The sequence below is a fragment of the Sphaerodactylus townsendi genome, linkage group LG03 (genome assembly GCF_021028975.2).
Source record: "Sphaerodactylus townsendi isolate TG3544 linkage group LG03, MPM_Stown_v2.3, whole genome shotgun sequence".
In the NCBI taxonomy this organism is placed as follows: Eukaryota; Metazoa; Chordata; class Lepidosauria; order Squamata; family Sphaerodactylidae; genus Sphaerodactylus; species Sphaerodactylus townsendi.
The window spans coordinates 124,979,612-125,003,650 of NC_059427.1; the positions used below are offsets into that span (position 1 = coordinate 124,979,612).

The window sequence follows — 24,039 nt, forward strand, 5'->3', positions numbered from 1 at the left end:
GGGACACCTCCAAGCCCCGACTGGACCCCTCTTCCTTGGAACTCAGAGCCTTGAAGCGGCACCCTGCGAGCTTAGTCGAGGGCCCGGGGTAGGTGCTTTTGGCACCCACTGGCCGCCTCTTCAGACGGGACTGGAAGGGAAAGGCAGAGAAGAAAGAAAGGGCGGCCAAGCCAGCGACGTCTCGGCGGGGAAATGAAAGTAAAGTCTCTCCCCCTCCTCCTTTCACACTCCCTCTTTCCCTCCCCTTCTGAGGAGCCTCCTCCTCTTCGGGTGGGGGAGTAGTGGTGGTGGCGGCGGAGGAGGGCAGGGCGGGGGCTGGCCGGCTGCTGCCGCCCCACGCGGCGCCCGGGCTGGCGGCGCCCCCGGCGGGCTCCCCGTGCACTCCGTGCCCCTCTTGTCATGTTTGTGGTTTGGGACGAGAAGGCGAGTCCGTGCGCCAAGAAAAGCCGAGCGCCCGCCAGCCCCGCCGCAGAGCCCGGACAGCTCGGGCACCAGGCACCGCTCCCTCCCGCTCGCGACGCCCGCTGGCCGCTTCCCTCCCTGGCGGCTCGACGGGGCCGGCGTGGCGAGACCCTTGGCAAGGCGAGGCACGGAGGAGCAGACACAGGCCGGAGCCCCCCAGCTGAGAGCCCGCGAAGCGCCGCTCGCCGCCAGGGGCAGAGCGCGCAACCGACGGCCCGAGGCGACAGAGCCCCTGCCCGCCAGCCGCGCTCATCACAGGCTCTCTTTCCCTCCTTCCCAGCAGGTGGCTCCGCGTCGCGATGGGCAGAGGCGCCGTGCAAATGCTGCTGCTGCTGCTGCTGGTGGGGCTGCTGCACTGGGGCCCTGGCGGGGAGGGCAGGAAAAGCTGGAGGCGGCGCGGGCAGCAGCAGCAGCAACAGCAGCAGCAGCAGCCGGCCGCGGCGGCAGCCCGGGAGCGGAGCGAGGCGGCGGGGCAACCGGTGGAGAGCTTCCCGTTGGATTTTACCGCCGTCGAGGGCAACATGGACAGTTTTATGGCTCAGATTAAGAGCCTGGCGCAGTCCCTCTACCCTTGCTCGGCGCAGAATCTGCACCAGGAGCTGAGGCTCCACTTGCTGCTCAACAGTTCGGTCACTTGCAACGACGGCAGCCCTGCTGGGTGAGTGCTCGCTCCTAGCTGCCCCCACCTCCTCTTCCTATGGCGGCCTCGCCGGTGTCATTCCTGGCTCTTCAGGTCTGAGCACCACGGGCAGCTTACAAGCCTGCTGCCTCCTGTGCCTCTCCGGAAGCCCCCAGCAAACTCACTCGGACGTTTTCACTTCTCTAGCTCCCTCCCCGTCCTTTCCTTACTCTTTCTAGCAGACTGTGGTTCTCTGTCACCCCTAGTTTGTCAACACCAACACAGCACACGCACACCCCAAGAGTCCAAAGTGCAGAAAATAGTCACTGGAGATGGATCCAGGTGAAGAAAAGGGTAGTGTGAAGAATCAGGACTGGATCATGTAACTCATGCTTCATTTTATTGTGTCTCCTTAGTTTGTGTTAGGATTCTTTATATTTGCAGATGCTGGGCTGCGGATGGAAAATTACACAGGAGTTCAGTAGGACCTTAAAGACTAACACACTTTATTTCAGATCAGCTTTTTTCAGAGCTCACTTCTTCAAACACGTTGAAGCGTACTATAAAGTTTTTACAGCTGTCGCAATCCCTAGAACATAGTCAGTGGAACCCTTTTATTTCAGAAAACTGTGGCTCTAAGTTGGGACTGTATAAATTGATTTTTAAAGCAGCATTGTCCACTGAGATTTCCATTCCCCGCAACTTCACTATCATGGTCTTATTTCAAAAATCAGAACTCTTTTCATTGATTCGCTGTATCTGGAAAACATGGCTCTCTAAAGCATTGGGGTTTGGGGTTTTTTTTGCTGGAGAGGCCTCAGAGAGCTCACTGTGCTGTTTACTATTAATGCATTATTCTGGTTCTTCTCTGTTCTTGTTATAAGCATACTTAGAAAAACTTCAAAAAAGTGCTGAAACAATTCTGTCTTGTGTTCAAGCTCTGCTTCCACCATGTGGCCATTACCAAGAACACAGTCAGTAACAGGTGGAATAACTCTTTCCTGCCTGGAAATACTTAGGAATGCTAGGAATTTGTTTAATGCATTTATTTTGGAGCAAGATGAAAGGCAGCCCAGCTTGGCTCTGGGTCCCCGAGAAGGCCCTTTGATCAGACTCTGTTTGGAGCTCTTCTGACAGCCATCCTGTTTCTTTCTCTTGTTCTTTAACCAAGATTTTATGTAACCCTCTTGATATTATAATGAGTTGGTGTATCAAAGAGTTTGTGGTTGAGTGAGCCAGTCTCCCTAATTAAGTTCACGCTGCCTTTTATTTGTTTTTATTTTAGCTACTACCTCAAAGAATCGAAAGGCAGTAGAAGGTGGCTGCTATTCCTGGAAGGTGAGCTTGAGTTTTCTTTAATTTTATTTTCATTTATTTAAGCAAAGTTCAATTAGTGTAGGTTTCTTTTTGTAGAAGTCGGAGGATGGTGGAAGAGCTTTGTAGCTGTTCACTTCAAAGGACTTGCAGCATGTGTGTATGTGCTAGATGCCTTCTCTGTTAGCAGGACCCCCGTTCTTCCCCCTTTTTTACTAGTTCATATGTCGCTGCCTCCTGCAAACTTACTGGCAGGCTAACTTCACCAGCTTTAATCAAAGCTACCTGTTCAGTCTATTTCTTTCTGTTGTTTGCTTGTACACAGTAGCACTGACTTTTCTTGTTTTCATTATATACATATAGTAAAGCTCTGTACAAATTTTCACTTCATTGAATGAGCTCCCTCCTCCAGACGCACATCCATCGGTTGTCTTTTCCCCTGAATAATGTGATAGCAATCAACTGGTTTTTACCTCCTAGCTCCAAATGATCTTTTTAGAAATGTCATAATGATTTCACTAAAATTTATTTTTGAGAAAGGACACTTAAGACTACAGCCTCAACATTATTTTGGAAGTGACCACAGAGAATCTGTAGCCAAGAGTTAGTATGACAATAATGATTTCTCAACATTGTGGAAATAAATAAATGAAATAAATAAAAAAAATTTAACCTTGCCAAGCATCACAGATGCAGCCTGAAAATGTTTCTCAGGAATTCTACTGTGTATAGAAGCAGTCTTCTGTCATTGAGTGGTTCTACCATCTATTCATAAACATACACATCCAAATCCAGCAAGGGAAATCCATGGGCAGAAGCGGGCGTCTCATGTGAATCTGTCCTGCTGTGTCGTCCATGTCTAACTGAAATGGCTAGATTATGGCTAGATTTTCACAAAGGGCCCCATGGGTGATGCCCAAAGATAAAACAGAATTGTGCCGTTACTTGAAAGTAAGTCCCATCGGTTTCAAGTTCTTGAATCCAGGCGAGCTTCAGAGTGCAAGGCAGGCCCTTTTCATCTTTGTTTGCACAGCAGTGTGAACAGTGAGGCCTGGAATTGACTATTATGCTGAAGGTGGGGCCGGGGGGTGGGGGGGAGCATGGATCAGGGTTTAGCTAAATATAGAAGTTGAAGGCATCCAGTTGTTTTTTGAAAAATTAAATGTTAAGGAAAAGCCCACTTAAATTAATGATATTTTCAAGGAACTGTTCAAGGCAGATTATACCTCCCCTGTGGAAATGACAGCAGCCTATCATTTCCATCCTGTTGTTTCCATCAAATACAGCATTTTAATTTACTGGACTGAGAAATGGTACTTGAAGGACACAGTCGAGTTGTATCTTGCCATCACACAGGTGTTAGAATGCTTATTTCTTTAACTATGGAATGTACTGTAACATAATAGAAACAATATTCAAATAGTGCCCATTTGATATTAAGTTAATTTTCAGGCACCCTCAAATTACATTCTAAAAAGCAAAATGTTATTGGTGAAGTATGTTATCTGATTCCTGCTCTTATGCATCAGGGGGCTGGTACTGCTTCAACAGAGAGAACTGCAACACTCGCTATGAAACAATGAGAAAACTTATGAGCTCCAAGGAATGGCCCATGACCAAAACTGGTAAGCTCTTTAGTCCAATCAGACTGACATTTATTTTTCTAAAAATATGTTGCTTTTGCTAAGTATACAAATAAAAGCACCTGGTGTAACAATATCTCTCTGGAAAACACTCCTGTTCCTGTTCCTTTTTTTTTTTTTTTGCTGTCAAGTCACAGCTGACTTATGGTGACCCTGTGGAGTTTTCAAGAAAAGAGACATTCAGAGGTAGTTTGCCGTTGCCTTGCTCTACATCTGATCCTGGACTTCCTTGGTTACCTCCAATCCAAATACTAACCAGGGCCAATTCTGCTTAGCTTTTGAAATCTTACAAGATCAGGTTAGCCTGGGTTATCCAGGTCAGGTGTTTCTTTGGTTATTGTTTATTAATTGATTCAGTTACATAAGCATGCTATGTTTTCTGCACCCAAAGTGACTCATGAAGGAAGAATAAAAGCATACCATTTTAAATTAAATAATTAAAACCAACAACATGGCAATAATGCAGCCAGATTTCTTTAAAATGCATAATGAAGATGCTACCTATCCAAACGTTAAAAATGCTCACTGAAAGATATAGGGTTTCCCCCCAAATAACAGAAAGTTAAGAGAGAGAGAGAGAGAGAGAGAGAGAGAGAGAGAGAGATGCTGATGTATTTGCCTCAGAGAACATTCTGTAATTCAGACTCATCCTTACAATTCTCAACATGGTAAAGGAATGGATGTGCAGCAGACTTTCCCTTGTTATATATGGAGAAAGTATGCAGGTCTTTGATCTTTCTATTAGCATTTCTACCCAGGTCAGTTTTAATGATGAATACCTCCCATTTGGCTACATCCAGGAACCAGGAATAAGCTATGTATTTGTGTGGTTTATTTATGAGACTTGCTTTACCTCTGATGACAATATTGAAAATAGAAAATAAACATAAAGTAACGTTAGGATAAAAGAGATCACTAATTGTGCCATTCAATACTTATCTAAATGAAAAAATCATTTATCATATATCTCCCTTTTTAATTTTTTCCAGTTTTCCGTTTGAACTTTGTATTATGTTATTTATTTACAGTTCTTATATACCACTTTTCTAAGCAGATATATGAAAAAATTTATATAGAGACAGGAACTATATAAAATAAAAGGTCTTGCATCCCCTTCTGAAGATATTGTCTCACTTTATTGGACTAGGGATGACATCTCTGCAAGCCTTTATGCAGTTGTATATGCTGCAAAGCTGGTACCAATGATAACACATTTCCAGGATTGCAGAAGGACAAAAAGAAGGAGATGATCTGTAGGGTGTCCAGGCAAATTCCTCCAGGGGCCAACTCAGAACAGATGAGAATTTAGTAAACTCAAAACTTTTATAGCATGCTTTTCAAAGAGGCTGGAGGGCTCCCTATCCTTGCTGAGTAGTGTCACACCATGATAGGAAAATATGCTAGTGGAGATGCACAGGAAATGAGCCAATGTAGTATATTGGTAGATGGTCATTCTAGGATCCAGAAGACCCATGTTCGAATCCCCACTCTGTTGTCGAAGCTTGCTGAGTGACCTTGCGCCAGATACCCATTCTCAGCTTAGCCTACCTCATGGGGTTGTTGTGAGGGTAAAACAGAAAAGAGGAGAACAATATAAACTTCCTTGAGTCCCCATTGGGAAAAAAGACAGGGTATAAATGAAGTAACTAAATAAGTAGATGCTTTGATGTTGGCTTTGGTGGCATGGTAACCCTTATGCTGTGTTTGGAACTGCCTAATAATGGGGTGAATCCTACTCTTAGTCCACCATTCTATTGAGCGTAGTTAATTAATTAATTTGTTTATTAAAATATTTATACCCTACCTTTCCTTTTGGCTCATGTTGGAAGCCTTCTGTCAAGCTAAGGAGCTGTCCTTCAAACTAAATGGCTCTTCTATTGGAGGAGGAGTCACATTGCAGGAAAGCTATTTGGAAGATGGTTGGATTTATCCCATTACAAACAGTTTTATCCTAAAGATCAAAATGTATTTGTATATATTATTTGTTCCTTCATTGCTCAAAGGAACCTGATTTCTCTAACATTCTATACCTTTTGTCATAGAAAGGGGCATGGTCATGTGGGGGTTCCCACAGATGGTACATCCTGTCCAGGGATCCCTTGCTCCCCACCACCCCTTCCCTCCTGCCCTCTTCAGCCTTGGAGCAGACAAAGGCCTTAACAGGCTGACACTTCTCCGGTTGCATGGCTTTTTTGCAGGGGACAGGAGTACACTTTCTGCTTCCTAAGCGACTCCCTTTACAATCAGGCCATGCCCTAATTCATGATGGAACACGATACGTGAAGGAACCAAGGCAGAGTGAACAAGAAACAGTTTAAAAACACTATAAAGTAAAGGTAAAGTTTCCCCTTCAGTCGTATCCGACCCTGGGGTACCACTGCGAGCAGTGATTTTATAGGCAAGCCATTTTTGTGAGGTAGTTTGCCATTGCTTTCCCTGGAAGTAAATAAAACAACAGTTATAACAATGGGGCAGAGTTAATGCATGGACGCTGCAACTGCACAGGGCAAAGTTCACACAAAAAAGAAGTCGGCTGGCAAACAGCAAAGTGTTCTAATTTGCTTGCCTCGCTTGCTTCCTATTCCTGTCTCTGTCTGTTTGGAGTGGGCCACCACAGGATGAGGGATCAACTCTTTCCAAAAGCACACTTGCTACTCCTCAGTTTTAGGAAGTGAACACTTTCTCTCCCTAAAGTGGGGCTAACACACTGTCTATTAGACAGCATCTCATGTTGTTACGAGACACTGACATTGTAAGAGGAAATGGGAAGGGAGGAACATGTGCCGGCATTGCGTGGGTCGCCAGATGGTTTCAGCAAAAATACTGGAAGCACGAAAAAAATTGTCTCCCCCAATATAGATGATCTGGGAGGTTTACTGATATTTATCTATTTACATCTCATATTTTATAATAGATAGTGTGCCGTTTTGATCAATTTTTAGCTGCTAAATGTTGAGTTCAGCGAAACTGTGGTGCAGAGTAGTAAGCTGCAGTATTGCAGTCAAAGCCCTGCTTAGGACCAGAGTTCAGTCTGGAAGTTGGGTTCAGGTAGCCAGCTCAAGGTTGACGCAGCCTTCCAATCTTCTGAGGTTGGTAAAATAACTGCCCAGCTTGCTGAAGGTAAAGTATAGATGACTGGGGAAAGGCTATGGCAAACCCACCCATAAACATACAGCCCAATCCATAGCTTGAGGTGGGCAGGGATGGTGCTGCTGCCACACTGCAGCCTCCAGAGAGCAGCCCAGCCACCAGAAACCCCTCTATTGGTCAGAGAGAAACCCAGCTGCTGGAAAACACTCTATAGGGCTAAATGGATTTATGCCACTCCAGTCTGTTCTCCCCACACTGGTTTCCTATTGGATGCTGACATAATTCCATAGTAGCCTCTGCTTCCTGGTTTTGCTGCCACAGAGCTGTGGAGAGGCTGATTGCTGGTGCCCTTGCCACACACACCCCACCCCTACCCCATCAGGAAGGGTGCCCCTTGTGTCAGTGGAGAAGGCAAATGTGTCAGTTCAGCCCTGTGCTGGCTCCACAACAAGATTTGCTCCCTCCCCCCCAGTGGGATTGGCCAAATAGTCTGCTTAGTAAATGTTGTAATGTGACATCACTCCATGGGTCGGTAATGACCCAGTGCTTGTACAGGGGACTACCTTTACCTTTGAAATGTTTGGTTCAGAAACAAAAAAACCAAGATTTTGCCTTCCTACCAAACAGTAGAGTTGCCAACAACCTGGAGAAGAGATGTCTACTCATTTAGCAGAGGCTTAATGGGATTTTATTTAGCTGCCAGTCATGAAAAGCTTCAAGTGCCCATTTCCTCTGCTAAAGGCACAGGATATTTTATCTGCAGGTTTTTAGCAAGTCTATCAAAGAGGGAAGAGAGAGACATTGGTGTTTGATTGTTGGCTAGTAAGTACAGTTTTACCTTTAGTACATCATAGAAAGTACAGGGTAGGGACAGTAGTCTAAAGTGACATTTCCCGATAAGCAAATCAAATCCAATACAGTGGTACCTCGGTTTTCATCGATAATTCGTTCAAAAGGAATCGACGAAAACCGAAATCGATGAAAACCGAGGCACCATTTCCCATAGGAATCAATGTAAATCCAATTAATCCATTCGAGACACTCCAAAAAGTGCCCGGAACGGATTAATTGGCTTCCTCAAACGCCAGCCAGCCGGGAGGCAGAGGGAGCTCCTTATTTGGGCAGTGACTCCCCCTGATGTTACTGCCCAAATAAGGAGCTCCCTCTGCCTCCCTGCTAGGCTTCCTCAAACCCCAGCCAGTTTCAGTTTTCCTGGACTTTTCCTGGGTTTCGGTTTTCCTGGACTTTTTCTGGGCAAATTTTTTCTGGGTTTGAGGATGAAAACTGAGGCAATCGACAAAAACTGAGACAAATTTTGCCCAGAAAAAGTCCATAAAAACCGAAACTGACGAAAACCGAAGTCAACGATAATTGAGGTTCCACTGTAATTGTTTTATATGACTTGTTGGAAACCAAAATCCAGAGTCTGTTTTTATGCTACAAATGTGCCAGAATCGTTCGGCATCGAACATATTTGATTATGGAAGGGAAATGGCATGGAAAGTGGTGTGTGGAAATTGGTGGACGGGCACTTTTCCCTGACACATGTTCACATGTATTCACACACATTAATTTCATGTTCTACTAACAGGATCAAGCATTATAGCAGTTATTTTTATCTTTATTGACAAAAAGATGAGTCAGGCTCCTGAGTAGACTTAGTTGGCCCATATCTGGTGCCAGTAAATTTGGCTGCTTTGAAACAGGACAGAGGACAGTTGTCATAGAGTCAGATATGAGATATACTTCTTAATAAATATGAGAATTCAGGAGTTTGGACTTGCTCCCAAATAAGTGACTATAGGGTGCAAGAGCCTTATGAAAATTAGAAGACAGTTAACTGGAGAGTTCTCCAGTTTGTCATTTGACTGAAAAACGTATCAGAATATAGATTGAGTAATAGAAAATTGAAATAAAATGTATAGATTTAGGTAGTGCAGTAGACATGCGGGTGGCATATTGCTAAATTCAGATAGTCTGAGCCTATGTATGCTTACTCAAAAGTAAGTCCCACTGAGTTCCTGGAGTTTACTAAGGCTATTTTACTAAAAGTCAGGAAAAAATGTCATAGGATTTGGGGGCAAGGAGCTTCATCCAGATGTTTCCTAAAAGGAAAAAATAGAAATTTTCTTACTGATGATTTAAGCTTTGAATATCAAATGTGATTGAAGTAACAGGAGCAAAGGTATTGAGGGACTGGGTTTTTATTCTGTTGAAAACCCTGATAGTGGGCAAGAAATGATGCAAAGTTCTGAAAGTGGTTAATGCTTCCTTAGGGTCAGGATCTCATGACTGCATTGATTCTTTGAGTAGGCAAGGTTGTATGTTCTGTAATAACACCTTCCCCCACCCCCACAATTCTGTTCCTTCTTTGACTCAGCTGAGTGACCCTTCTGCAGCCTGAATGTGAAACTGTTTCATCAACATATGTTTTATCACATATGTTAGCACAGTGGTGGGATTTAAATAATTTAACAGCCAGTTCTGGTGGTGGGATTCAAATAATTTAACAACTGGTTGCATATAATCATCATTTTAACAACCAGTTCTGCCAAAGTGGTGTGAACCTGCTGAATCCCACCACTGTGCTAGCATTATTATTGTTAAGACATGTTCAAAGCTCAGTAAGGTTTGCAGTTAACCACTGCAGTTAAAATGGGGCTTACCTCCTGTAAGAAATTCCTATGTTACAAAAACTCAAAAATGCAATGTCTCAAAACTCTTTGCTAGATTGAGAGGGAGGAGCGCAGGGAACAGCATGCCAAGACAAGACAAACTTTCTTGTATTCCTGCCTCCCGATGCTGAGGATTGGGTGGTTGGAGAAAGCCAAAGTTCTGATAGGATGAGGGCTGTATCTGGTTGGTCCTATTCATGTTCAGTTGCATCTCTTGGCTGTTCAGTAAGAAAATGGTGGATATGTATAAGTCCCATATTTTCTCACTTGCTTTCCCAGATATAAAGCATAAACTCTGGACTGTCTGAATAAAAATCAGACAGCCAGCAACTCTAGCATTGTTGTGTCAGAGTGTTTGCATTGTTTTAGGGGAAATGAAAGTGACATGGTAGACACTCTAGAATTTTGTACTTCTGCACAAAAACTTGAGTTTTTTTTCCAAAATGCTAGTGAGACTGTTATGGCATTTCTGTTTTTTCCAGAAAGTGAAGTAAGTGTGCCAGCTTGTTAGACCTCAACCCCATATTTCTCCCTGGAGTTGCTAGCTATAGCCTGGCAACTCTACTTAGAAATCTTCCTCCTTGACAGCAGTTGGTACCTGTTTTCCCTCCGTTTTCACCAGTCCCAATCCTGATGCTTAGCGATTTGACTTGGAAATCTAGGCCAGCAGGGAAATTGGCGGCGAGGCCTGAGGCCTGTGCATGAGGGAAAGAATTTTGGTTTTTTACCAACGAGAAGAAATTCTGGAATATGTTCATGCTTATTATATATCAATTGGCTTATCTGCCTAGCATAGAAATGGACCTGCTATTTAGGGTTGCCAGATACCACTTACAACTGGTGGGGGTTGGTGGGGGGAGAAACTTATCATCAGAAAATTGAGGCCTATGTCTTCTAGTGCACACTGGAAGTGATGTCACCACATTGCCGGTGTCGAAGGGACACTCTGGTATCAGGCAAAAACTGTGGTGGAAGCCATTTATCATAGAGTTTTTGCCCAAATACCAGAGTGACCCCATTTCACTGGTGATGTAATGACATTACTTATATCAAGCACAAGAAGAGATGCTGATGTATTTCTGGGGACAGAAGCCTGCGCCTTTGTTTGTTTTCAGTAAGTCCCCTCACTGCACAGGCCCCCCAGCTGGCTGAATGGCAACAGGGGAGGGACCCCAAAGTGGGTGATCAATCCCATGCTCCTAGTGGGGGATCTGGCAACCTTATTGCTATTTGATGTAACAGATCAGTTTTCTCAACCCATTTTGGAAACCGCAATTTATCCTATTCAACCTTTTGCCCAAGGCCTTCCTTTTCCCCTTTCCTTTAGTAACACCAAGATGAACCATTTGGAAATAATTTAATGGACAATACTGTACTGTTTAAAATGCTCTGAACCATGTACTTAAGATACAGGCTAAAGACTGAAGGTCCTTTTCTTGTTGGTTGTTTTCCTTTTCAGCATCTTTCATCTGTTCAGTTCATTTTGAACATTCTCCATACGTTGCAGAAGGCTGCTTTAATGTTCTAAGGTCCCCCCCCCCCCCTTCTCTCTTAATATTTTCTTATTCTTCATCTACAGGAACTGGCATTCTGTCATCGCAACCAGAAGAAAATCCACACTGGTGGAATGCAAATATGGTGTAAGCAAGGGAATGGCTGTTGGAGTTGGGAGGAGTGCAGCTGTGCAAAGTTAACATGATACAGGGGCAGGAACCAAACAGGAAAGGGGGATTTGGCTCAAACATGAAATAAGCAGGCGTGGACCTTGCAACTTATAACAAGTAATTTAATGGAAAACAATAGCCTTTGTGTATCTGCCATGTGTCCCACAACATTTGGGACAACATTTCTAATGTTTGAAAAGATGAGAATGAATAGTAGCAGGTTCAGGGAGAGCTAAGGCAAGAGTCCCCAGTGTGGGGGCCATAGGCTCCATTAAACCTTTTCTGATGCCTATCAAATGATTTTAGGAAGTGAGCAGGACTAAGTAAGGTTTTTGCCCAGCAAGACTTCTGATGAACTATTGTAGATTTGACAGGCTATGCAGATTTTTAAAATGTTGCTTTGGAAGCAGCTGCCACCACAGCACAAAGATCTGTACTGCGCTACTGAAGTGAAGCTGTGGCAATCATGTGGCTGGCTGGCTCTGCTGCACCCACAGGCTCAAAAAGATTGGGGACCCCTAGACTAAAGCAACTAGTTCTAAGAACAATAAATGGGAGCCAGTGTAGTGTAGCGTAGCGTAGTGGACAAGGAAAGCTGGATTTGAATCCCTGCTCTGTCATGGAAATTTGCTGGATGACCTTAGCCTAATCGTACACTTTCAGCTTAACCTAACTTATAGGGTTGTTCTTAGGATGAGAAGATGAAGAAGAACATGATGTATGTCACGTTGGGTCCCCGTTGTGGAGAAAGGCAAGGGTACAAATTAAGTAAATAGATAAAATAATGAATTGATTGGATTTGTTACCATAAATTCAGGTGGTAGCCTCTACTTTGCATTATTTTTAAAGAATTAGATATGTTTGTGGAACATAGGACTATTAGCTGGGGTAGCTGAATAGAACTCTCCTGTTTAGAAACACTGTCATTTTCAAACACTAGGGATGAACAGCAGGGGAATTTATCTGCCTCGTGCCCTGTCTCTGAGCTTTCAGAGCCATCCAGTTGGGAACTGGGGCGGGGGGGGGGGGGGAGAGATGCTGGGCTACACGGAGCTTGGTCTGGTGTTTAACACTTCCAATGAAATTAAACTTGAACAAATAAAGTATAGATATTCCCAAATAGTGCAGCATTGTTATTTGGAAATCATGACCACAGGATGTGCTAAAGACAACTACTGTAGCGAGGTTTTGAGAGAGACTAGAGCAGGGGTCCCCAAACTTCGGCCCGGGGGCCAAATGTGGCCCCCTAAAGGCATTTATCCGGCCCGCCAGGCATGGCAGCGATGGCTCCATTCACGTGCAGTGGGGGCTCGAGGGAGAGGAGGAATCGGCCCCTCTGGCGCAAGGGGCTCGCCCGCCCCACCACCAGCATGAAGAATCGGGGGAGCGAAGAGGGCGACTCCTCTTCAGTCAGCAGGGAGGGGAAGCAAAGCGGGGTGTGGGATTTCCCTGTCCCTGGATGCCCAGAGAGCGGCCCTGAGGCTCGGGGTGGGGGAATGAAGAACAAAGCGTGCTTTTGGGAGGACAGGTGGACTGTTGAGCCCCCAGTTGGGGCAGGCTTTCCTATTTCGAGGCTGGGGCAACAGATGGTGCCGGCTCCCCAAACACACACAGTCACCCACGACTGCTTGAAGCTTGAACAGGGCACTGAATCCCACCTTGGATTCCCCTAGCCCCTTGGCGCTTCCCCGAGAACTGGCAGGGTCTCGCCATCTGCTTCTGCAGGGCTCGCATGGGAGAGTGCTTCCCACTGGGTTGTTGTGCTTGCAGTGCAGCTCGTCTGCCTTCCAGGCCCCCCACAACCTGTGAATGGGGGGCCACCACACCTCTGCTCAGTGCTCCCCCCTGCCAACAGAGCCCGGCAGCAGAGAAGCAAGCAGGAAGGCGATCCCCACTCCCTCCCACTTCCTGCTTGGGACACACGGCTGGTAGGAGGCCGACGACGGGTCTCCACGTGGGCTTTGACTGTTGGAGTCTGCTGGAGGGAAAAAACAGAGCCCTGGAGATACCCGTGGCCTTCGGGGTCTGCCAGATCTGCTCCCTTGGGCTCCTGGGCTCCTTTTTCCCCAACCAGCTTCCTATGTCACAACAAGGCAATGCCCACAGGTCTGCTCTTTCTCTGTGACTGGAGTTGCTGCTTTCTAAAACATTGCTGGATCACAGGCAGCTTGAGACATATTTGTAGGGATACCTACCTCTATGTAAAGAGTATGTAGCCAACCTCTAGGGGAGGCCTGGGAGATGTCCCAGAATTACAGTGGACCTCCAGGTGACAGAGATCAATTCCTGGAGAAAATGACTACTTTGGACGGTGGGCTCCCCACCCCAAACCCTGCCTTTCTCAGATTGCACCCCCAAATCTCCATGAATTTTCTGACCCAGAGTTGGAAACCTTACATGTGGCAATGCCTGCTCCGCCCTTCCCTCTCGGCTACTCCATGTGTTGCTCTCAGGCTTTCTGTTCCACCCCACTCCCATTGGCATCAGCCAGGCTGGTGAATCGCTTGCTGGCTGCTAGGGAGGAAAGAACCCAGGAAGATACCTGATCCTGGGTTAGATGGAATGCTTCATTGGGAAAGTTCTGCTTTTTTTAACAGGGGAAGGTATTTCACAGCCTCCCCAACAATATTTGTAGCCCACCCTGTACTTGACATACTTTGGTCACTGTTCTAAAAATAGATCATGACAGAAAGGCTGAAAGGTGAAATCAAACATTTTACAATCATTTGTGCATAGGAATTTGTTCATAGTTTTTTTTAGTCCGGCCCTCCAACAGTCTGAGGGACAGTGAACTGGCCCCCTGTTTAAAAAGTTTGGGGACCCCTGGACTAGAGAAAGAGGGTATCTCAGTTAGGGATGGTCCAGGCTTAACTTTTCCCTAAATGTAGGATAAGCAGAAGTGGCCATCTGCCACTGTGATAGTTCTAATGTTGCACTATGTACTTTGCATTGACTCTAATTTTGGGAATAGGTAGTCCATTACTATGTCCCAGGGACATAGGTATAGATTTTTATGGGGGGGTTCAGGGGGCGGGGCCAGCCCACCCCCACCCCTGTGGGCGGGGCCACACCTCCCCAAGCCCCACCCCCAGCCTCAGTGCTGATAAAAACAGCTCTCTGAGGCCAGGGACGGCAGACTCCCCAGCCCCACCCTTCCTCGCCCCCCACCAGCTGGGCTCCCAGCCGGCAGCCCCTTCTGTTACCCCCTCTGGGCAGAGGCGTAGCTAGGGAAAATGGAGCCCGGTGCAAAATCTAAGTTTTGCGCCCCCCCTCCCACGGGTGGCCACTGTGATGCTGGAATCCACCCACAAGCAGCATCACTTTCAATGGTATTTAAACAAGGGAGCCCAAATTCTCCTTTTAAATCCACCTTAAAGGGAGAATCTGGGATCCCCAGTTAAAACAACATTGAAAATAATGCTGGTTTGTGGTGGATTCTCCCCCACCCTGAATCAGCATCATTTTCAATGTTTAAACTGGGGATCTCAGATTCTCCCTTTAAATCCATGCCAAAGGGGGTGGATTTAAAAGGAGAATCTGGGGAAATTTGGGCGGTGTCTGCTGTCAGGGGTGCAATTGTTAAGCTAGCAGCACCAAACATTCAGGATATCTTTAGGAGACTCTCCTAATGATACCACCCAGGTTTGGTGAAGTTTGGGTCAGGGGGTCCAAAGTTATGGACCCTCAAAGTGTAGCCCCATCTTTTATTAGCTCCCATTGGAAACAATGGGAGATGGGGCACCTCCTTTGGGAGTCCATAGCTTTGGACCCCCTGGACCAAACTTCACAAAACCTGGGTGGTATTGGTAAGAGACTCTCCTGATGATACCATCCAGGTTTGGTGAAGTTTGGTTCAGGGGATTCAAAGTTATGGACCCTCAAAGGTGTAGTTCCCATCTTCTATTAGCTCCCCTTGGAAACAATGGGGGATGGGGCACCCCCTTTGGGAGCCCATAACTTTGGACCCTCTGAGCCAAATCTCATCAAACCTAGGTAGTATCATCAGGAGAGTCTCTCAACAAATCCCTGAAATTGTGGTGTTGCTAGCCTAAAAATGCACCCCCTTCAGGCAAAAAACTGAAAAAAAACCCTTAAAAAATACAAAACACCCACAAACGGGGGTGGGGGGTGGGGTGGAGCTTCGGACATGTAATGGGTTTTTTTTTTAACCCGAGAAACCCCCTCCTTTCCTACGTCCTTGCTATGTCCTAGCAAGTCTTCTCTGCTAGGGTTGTGATGACAGATGCCTGAAGAAGGCCTGTGATGGAATCATATTGGTCATCACTCTGCAGACTTCAGGGAAGAATAGGATACTGACTGGCAAAAGTGCATGTAAAATCTTTTATGCTCAAGGTGGAAAGAGAAAAAGTTATATCAAAAGGTCAAAATATTTATTGTCATAAAATATTTTTAAAATGTAGGATTGTTGACAGGTTTAGCTGCCTTATTTTTGAGTCAGTCACTAGAAGAGCTTAGTGAGAGTTCTCTGTTCACATGGACTCATGAAAAGAGATGGAGTCACTGGAGTTTAGAACCACTTTGAGCTTGACACAGCTGCTTCATCCACCAATGTTTGCTGTGGTAAATGAGGAAGTTGTGGCCAACTGAAGCTCTGTGGCAGATCTCCCTGAGTGTTTCATGCTGCAGTTACAATAGCAAGAATCAGTGGAACAGCGGTATATATTCAATAGGAAACAACTCTTACAAACAAGGAATGATTTAATAAATGTACATTTTACTGTAACCAGGATAGGTCAGTAAATCTGAAGGAATGCTACTTGAGTGATTTCTTTCTGGGGAATATCCAACTGATACCTCAGATCTGAGTGGGCATGAAATTGATCTCTTCCCGTTTCCTGTAGGGTTTAATTTGCCTGACCCCAATCTTGCCTCACTATGTACGTCAGGAGAATAGTGGTGTTCACATACTTCTTGTCTCTTTCAGTTTCATCCCTTATTGCTCAAGCGATGTCTGGTGTGGAGCCTCTGCCAAGACTGAGAAAAGTGAGTGCTTCTGACAGGCCCCTGCTGCCAGACAGACATAATGCATTAAAGGGATATGGCCCAGCTTCTCTACAGTTATGCAAATGAAGGAATGGCTCTTGCCAGGGGGCAGGAAGGAATAATAAATATCCTCTAGATAAAACATCCGCTTCTAAACCCTGCTTTGTCATGGTTCAGGGCACCATCACACAGGGATGTCACAGCAATAGCCAGAGGGGAATAGCTGTATCCTGAGTATCTGAAGCAGCCCATTTCATTTAGATAAACTTCCTCCAGTCCCTGCAGCTACCACCATAAATAGAGTTTAATTTTTATATTTGGTAGGGAAGAACTGGACAGTGCCAGGATTTGCTAAGTGAATTAAGAATGCTCCTGATGTTTGTGCATGGACTTGAGGACCTCAGTACACTGCCTAGAATTGTTACAGAAATGACATAGGGAGGTTCACTGTGTCTCAGAAAAAGATGTTGAGACGGAAACTTTGTGAGCAAAGAAGAGATCTGTGCAATTCAGATGCTGATTTGCTATTCCATCTTCTAATAGAAATAATATTTCAGGGTTGGGAAACATTACATTCTGTGGTATAAAATATGCAAAGCCCTCTAAAATGAAACCTACCAATGTGAATTTGAGCTAGGACCATGGATAAGAAAAGGTGTCAGATGTGAGATGCCCTGCCCAAACTACAGTATTTTCCAGGCTCATTTTTTCCCCTGTTGATATGTCTCATTTCAGCAACTTTTTGAATAAAGGAATGGTATGCTTTTCCTATGAGCATTAACCCCAAATCTTCAGTGAAGAGGAAGGCAGTTGTCTCTACTGAGAACACTTCTCTTTTTTTTTCCAGATGAATATGTCTTCATGGGATCTCTCATCATACAAGAGGTTGTAAAAGAGTTGGTGGGAAAAGGCCTTGGAAATGCCAAGGTGCTTCTGCTGGCAGGAAGCAGGTACATGCTTGGGTATGAAGGCTATGTAGAAAGGAGAAAAACATCAGCTAAAGACATCCCAATCAGGATCTCAGTCATCACAAAATAGAGTCCAAGACACAGACTCAATCATTTGTCATTCCTACTTGTCAGTAGATATTTCTGCCTGAAAGGAGGAATTATGAGACACTTGCATCTATCTCAGTGCCTATACAGGCAAAATGTGTTAGGTTTTTTTCAGTAAGGATTATTTAGGATTAAGGACATCATTCTTTCATTACTTGTATTTATGGGAACACAGATATTAAACAAGGGACAGAAGGAAGGGTAAGTATAGCTGCCAGTATACTACTAGTAGAGACCTACAACAAAAGTTCCCAGAATGCTTTTCAGTTGCCCCTGGGTTTTCATCCACCCCTGGACAAGCAAAAAGCAACTAGATTTTTCCTTTTCAACCATCCACAAGGCCGGGAGAACACTGCTACTAAGACTGGTCAGCAATAGAAGCACTTTCTCAGTCTGAGAATGGCTGGAGAGGTAGAACTATTTCCACCCTTCTGGTCATCCCTGATACCCACAGGAAACCATGAGGGAATGTAGATATCTGCTATAATTTGATACCAAATACAACAACACTGAGTGTGCCTAAAAATGCTAAAGATGCCACTTGGTTTAGTGGTTGAAAGCAGTGGACTTTAACCCGGAGAACCATGTTTGATTCCCTACTCCTCCACATGAACAACGGACTCTTATCTGGTGAACTGGATTTGTTTTCCCACTCATACACATGAAGCATTCTGGGTGACCTTGGGCTAGTCACAATTCTCTGAGAACCCTCTCAGCCCCATCTACCTCACAAGGTGTCTGTTGTGGGAGAAGAAGGGAAGGAGTTTGTAAGCTGCTTTGAGACTCCTTAAAGGAGAGAAAAGCAGGGTATACATCCAGACACTTCTCCTTCTTCATACTAAAATAGGACTTCTTTCAGATGGTCAGGATTCTCTGTTGTGAATGCTGAGGAGTGAAAGGACAACAGTCCTTTCACACATGGGAGTTTTTTGCACACTTTATCTTACAAGCAGTCTCTCTAATGGTTAGAGAATTGAACGGTAGAATTGGAAGAGACATGCAGTTCATCTGCTCGATCCCAGACAATGGCAGGGCTAATTAAATAATCCCACTGTTTTTATTAATTGAATCCCTGATTTGTCAAATTCCTTAATAAATCAGAATAAATCAGCCTTGTGTGCAACCAAGTTTCTTTGAATTGCCTGTCGCATCGCAGACATAGGCAATGGGAAAATTTGTACAAGCATAGGTGTCATTTACATAAGATGATGTTAACACAGGCACTAAAGGAACACCATGAAGATTCAGTTCATTGGATCTGGATAGTTGACAGTTCCATCTTAAAAGGAATTATACCCATTTAAGTCAGTGTGCTTGGAAAAGTATAACTTTTGCTGGTGCCTATTGTAAATAACAGTGAATACTTCTGTAGTTGAGCTACTAATCTTACTGAAACACTAATCTTGTCATTGCAGTGCTGGTGGAACAGGGGTGCTCCTGAATGTGGACCGTGTAGCAGAGCAGCTGGAAGAGATGGGATATCCTGGGATTCAGGTCCGTGGCCTGGCAGACTCTGGCTGGTTCTTGGATAATAAACAATATCGCAGAACAGACTGCATTGATAGCATAACCTGCGCCCCCACAGAAGCCATCAGGAGAGGACTTAGGTACTGAAAGTAATCTAAGGTCTCCTTTCCCAGAAAGTCAGACACTGGTCTGAGACTCCCAGTCTTTCTTTCTCTTTGTAATAGTAGGATATCTACTGAACTTAGCTGATAAAGTTCTATTTGGAAAAGCATGAATATTCACAAAATGTCTAGGCTCTGTTGAAAGCATACTGGGCATCATATATATATACAGATATGACATGCTAATGTAGTGAGAATTACATTTTTGCTGATGTATATTCTGGTTCAACTTGGCAGCTTTGATGCCCTCTGTTGTCCATAATTTTTGGAATTCACACATTTACAGATAACTATTCCAGCATCCCTTAGACTGAAGTTAGATGTTTACAGTTGAACAAGTTTCTGTAATTAACCATTATTATAATTTTATATTTCAGATATTGGAATGGAATTATTCCAGAACGTTGCAAAATGCAGTTTAAAGAGGGCGAGGAATGGAATTGTTTCTTTGGCTATAAAATTTATCCCACTCTCCGATGTAAGTATGTAAAAGGCAGGCTTTCTGTTTGGTGATGTGAAATATTCCAGAAAATTCTTCCTTATCATAACTAATAAAAGCTAAGGATGACAATTAGTTAATTCATTTTTGGTTGGTTAATCCTGTGCCTTTTAACCAATGACTGGCTGAGTAAACTGGCGAATTGTTAAAATATCAGCGTAATAGATAATTTCATTAAAGCAACAATATTTTTAGAAAGAAGTCTTTACTATTTTATTTTAAATTTCTTCTCTCAGCATTGAAATTTCCTCAATAAATAAGCATGTCCTTAACTTTTCAGCCTCACTGATAAAATATCCTGTGCCAGTTAATCGTATAAAGCTTTTGTTAATGAGTTCTGCCAAGTTAACCCTGCAGCCCTAATCGTGATGAAATCTTTCTCCAATTCTGTCATTCTGTAGGTCCTGTTTTTGTGGTGCAGTGGCTCTTTGATGAAGCTCAGCTGACTGTAGATAATGTACATTTGACTGGCCAGCCAGTCCAAGAGGGGCAGTGGCTTTACATACAGAATCTGGGCCGTGAGCTGAGGAACACTCTCAAGGATGTGACGTTAGTCTTACCTGTTATAATTTCCTTATACTTCAAGTGTTTTTTATGATGTGGAGTAAAAAGTCACATTGTTAGAACAATTTTAAACATTTGTGTACATCTTAGTGCATTTAGAAATCTTGTATCACAATAAAAGAAACAATATTACTGAAAATTCAGCAGCTAACATTGAGCTAGAGCTTTTATTTCTTAAGAAGAAGAAGAAGAGTTTGGATTTATATCCCCCCTTTCTGTCTTACATGGAGACTCAGAGGGGCTTACAATCTCCTTTCCCTCCCTCCCCCCCCCCCACAACAAACACTCTGTGAGGTGGGTGAGGCTGAGAGAGCTCAGAAGAACTGTGACTAGCTCAAGGTCACCCAGCTGGCATGTGTTGGAGTGCACAGGCTAATCTAGTTCTCCAGGTAAGCCTCCATAGTTCAAGTAGCAGAGCGAGGAATCAAGTGTTTTTCTAATCCGGTTCTTCGGATTAGAGGGCACCTGCTCTTAACCACTACGCCACTGCTGCTCTCACTCCTGTCTATTATTATATCTTTTCTAGCCTTCTCCACAGGGGTGTTCACAAAGCACTAAGCAGCCTTGTTCAATGATGTAGTTAATACTCTAATGACTCAGGCCATTTAAATCATAATCAGCTGAGCACAACATAATCAACTGAGCACAACAGTTTTCCTGACAGAAGCTCAGATGTGAGCTCCAAGTGTAAACCAGCAGCCACCCCACCAATTTAGGCTTATACAGACCCATAAAGCAATGAGCTACCCAAGCCATGTTGCGAGGAGCAGTGCAAGTTTGGGTTGCTAAGAAAGGAATGCAGAAATATTTATGTTACACCTATTTCATGTCACTTTTTTTTCCAGTGCCAGCTTTGCTCCAGCTTGTTTGTCTCATGAAATCATCACACGAACGTAAGTGTCTAAAGTGAGAAGTTTTGCACATATCCAGAATGAGGCTTTATATCTACAAGAGCATGATGGAAGGCTGCCCCACAGCCTCCCCACTTAACAAAGGTTACCTGGGACACTGATGGAGGTCTTACTCTTATAGTAATTGTTCACCAGGGCTTGGACCTTATAATGCTGTTCTTCAGAGCAGCAACATCTCCTCCAATAGAACAACTTTTTCCAGGAGAGAGATTGTTACCAATTGTCTTCTTCAGATTGCTCCCCACACTGTTCTTAGGGGTCCACTGGCCTGCAGGAGCACCATTTTGGGGGGCACAGAAAACTGCAGTAAGAGGAGGGGGTGTGTCAGGGAAATTCCTCTAGCACAACTCTGCTCAAGACGCCTTCAAATCCAAGCCCAGATTTGTGGAATAGCTTTCTAAGCCTGTGAAAACTGGCTCCTCTCTGTTGTAGGATTTGACTTGGGGAAACATTACATACAGTGAAATATTTAGGCTCCAGAAACCTACTTGCCTTCTTGGCTGCACAAGGGCGCCTTTTCTTCTTGGTGTTGCTCAGTAGCTATTCTATTATGGCACCTTGAATGTGAACACAAAAACACGACAAATGCAGATTTATCCGTGGCAGGCACAAGCACAGCTTGTTGCTGTTGTGCTTGTGTGCTCCCATCTCTTCCCCATCTTCCTCTCATATGTGATAGACAGTTGAATACTTCTTGGTTTGGAAAGCCTGGTTTGAACCCAGCCATGGCAAGCAACTGCAGGTGCCTGGGCAAATGGTTGCTTCTTTTCACCTCACAACCTAGGATTCTAACCTGGGATTAAACAGAGATTTAGATTCCTGGTTTGTGTGAAGGAAATAACTCTTAGTTTGGACAGGCCCTTGCCTCTGGAAGTCACAGTCAACTGGAGTTTGATTCATGTCTTTCCAAATCCAGAGGCCTTTGATCCTGTTCCATAGAGGAAGTGGAGGGAGGCAGGGGAGTGTGCAAGCGCATCAGCAAGTTTGGCATGAACAAACCTCTGTCACAATATTGGAATGTGGCATTGTGATGTCGCCACATCTGCATGCAAATTAAGTCCACAACTTCTGTGGGGTCTAGGAGAGCAATACTAAGCAGGGCCTACTCAGAAATAATTTCAGTTTTATTCAGTGGGGTTTACTCTTCGGAAAGTGTTCTTAAGATTGCAGCTTGTGTTGAGCAGCTGTTTGGCTCAATTACTGTGTTTTGGATAGTGACATGAAGTCTGATGTGCCAATTGATGTGAAAATGGGTAATGAGTATCAGAGTGATATTCCATACACTGATGTAATTTGTATGATTCGTTTTTGCAGTCATTGGACAGACATCCAAGTGAAAGGGACCTCTTTGCCCCGTGCTTTGCACTGTTGGGACCGCAGCCTACATGACAGCAACAAGAACGGGAAAGCCCCACTGAAAGGCTGTCCTATCCATTTGATTGACAGCTGTCCCTGGCCACACTGTAACCCCACATGCCCTACCATTCAGGACCAATACACTGGGCAAGAGATGAATGTGATTCAGTTTCTCATGCACATGGGTTTTGACGTGCAGAAGATGGCACAGCAGCAGGGCCTGGAACCGAGTAAACTTCTGGGGATGCTGAACAGCGGCAGCTAGGACAGTTTTCCATTAGGGAGGACTGAGTGACTGCCTGAAGTGAAGGAGCCTTTTCATTCCTCTCTCAAACTTCCTGCCTGCCTTGCCCACTTTCACCTCACAAGCAACTACACAGCCAAACCCCTTCATGTACCTTATGGTACCATTGCGTATCAAGATAAAAGGAGCAGATTTTCACACCAATTGATTGAAACATTGCCTCTACTTTAAGGAACGTTCTCAGCTAAGCAGAAACTCTGTCCATATGAATTCCCTATTGCATGCAACAACTGCATAGAAAGTTCACAATCTGAACTAAAATCCAGAACTAAATGAAACGTAATACTTCTTTTGCCTTTTTCAAGAATGTTTCACACCATAAATGGACAATACTGGGGGGATAAAAATCACTGGATTATTTATCCAATTAGAAATGAAGGTATGGTTCCATGACTTCCTGGAGGTCAGCAGCTCATGATGTAACATAATGTACAAACCAAGCACACAGGCTAGAAACGGACTGTTCTTGTACTCCATTTACTTTTGTATTATTTTATAAAATGATTTTTATTACTTAATTTTTAAAGAAATAAGCAAAAAATATAAGAGTAATGATATTGTTTTGTAACATTTAAAAATCATGACAAACCACCTTGTGCTACTTTGGCAATGTGAAAATATTTATTTTAATATGTAAATGCTATTTATAAGAGCTGACCCACGATGTGCTCATATGATGTTGTAAAGTTGTAAATACTTCTCCTTTGGAAAAGGTTTCCTTCTAATCATGTATGTTTGGGATCATGTATGTTTGGGAGAGGGCAAGGGTCAGCAGTGGCACTGTTATTATAATTATTATTAGATTCCCATGATTCCATAGCAATATGTTTGTTGCTTCTTGTTACTCATGCATAGGAAAAGATAATGGTTACAGCCCCCGGGGAAAAGTTTTATCCAGCTATAAACACCCTGAATCCCTTGTTCAAAGAATTTTCCTCATGCGGGTAAATTGTTATCTATATGTGAAAGAAATCACCTATCATTAGACATAAAACAGCAAGCTGGTAGATGCTGAAAATATGCAAAATACAGAATGACTGCTTAGGTCCAATCAAGTTGCAATTGTACATTTATCAAGAAATAGGTTTTTGGATACAACACATAGCCCCATAGCATTTCTGGTCTTAGCAATGGAATGGCAAACTTGGGTTACTTCCATACAGAGGTTTTTCCAGACTGGAACACTTTTTTTTAAAAAAAAAGGATCCACACAATATTGTGCTCTACATTTCCTCTTTCTAGGTGTCCTAC

The 24,039-nt window shown here is 44.1% G+C and overlaps 1 protein-coding gene across 1 annotated transcript; it reads left to right on the forward strand.

Annotated features, from left to right (window-relative positions):
• Positions 1-23,839, forward strand: NOTUM (notum, palmitoleoyl-protein carboxylesterase). Its single transcript, XM_048491526.1, has 12 exons — positions 1-198; positions 743-1,120; positions 2,367-2,419; positions 3,925-4,020; positions 11,383-11,443; positions 16,413-16,471; positions 17,319-17,421; positions 18,942-19,133; positions 19,532-19,632; positions 20,055-20,202; positions 21,063-21,110; positions 22,443-23,839. The coding sequence occupies exons 2-12, from the start codon at positions 762-764 to the stop codon at positions 22,747-22,749; spliced, it is 1,527 nt and encodes a 508-aa protein (XP_048347483.1). The 5' UTR covers positions 1-198; positions 743-761; the 3' UTR covers positions 22,750-23,839.
• Positions 23,840-24,039: the final 200 nt, after the last annotated feature.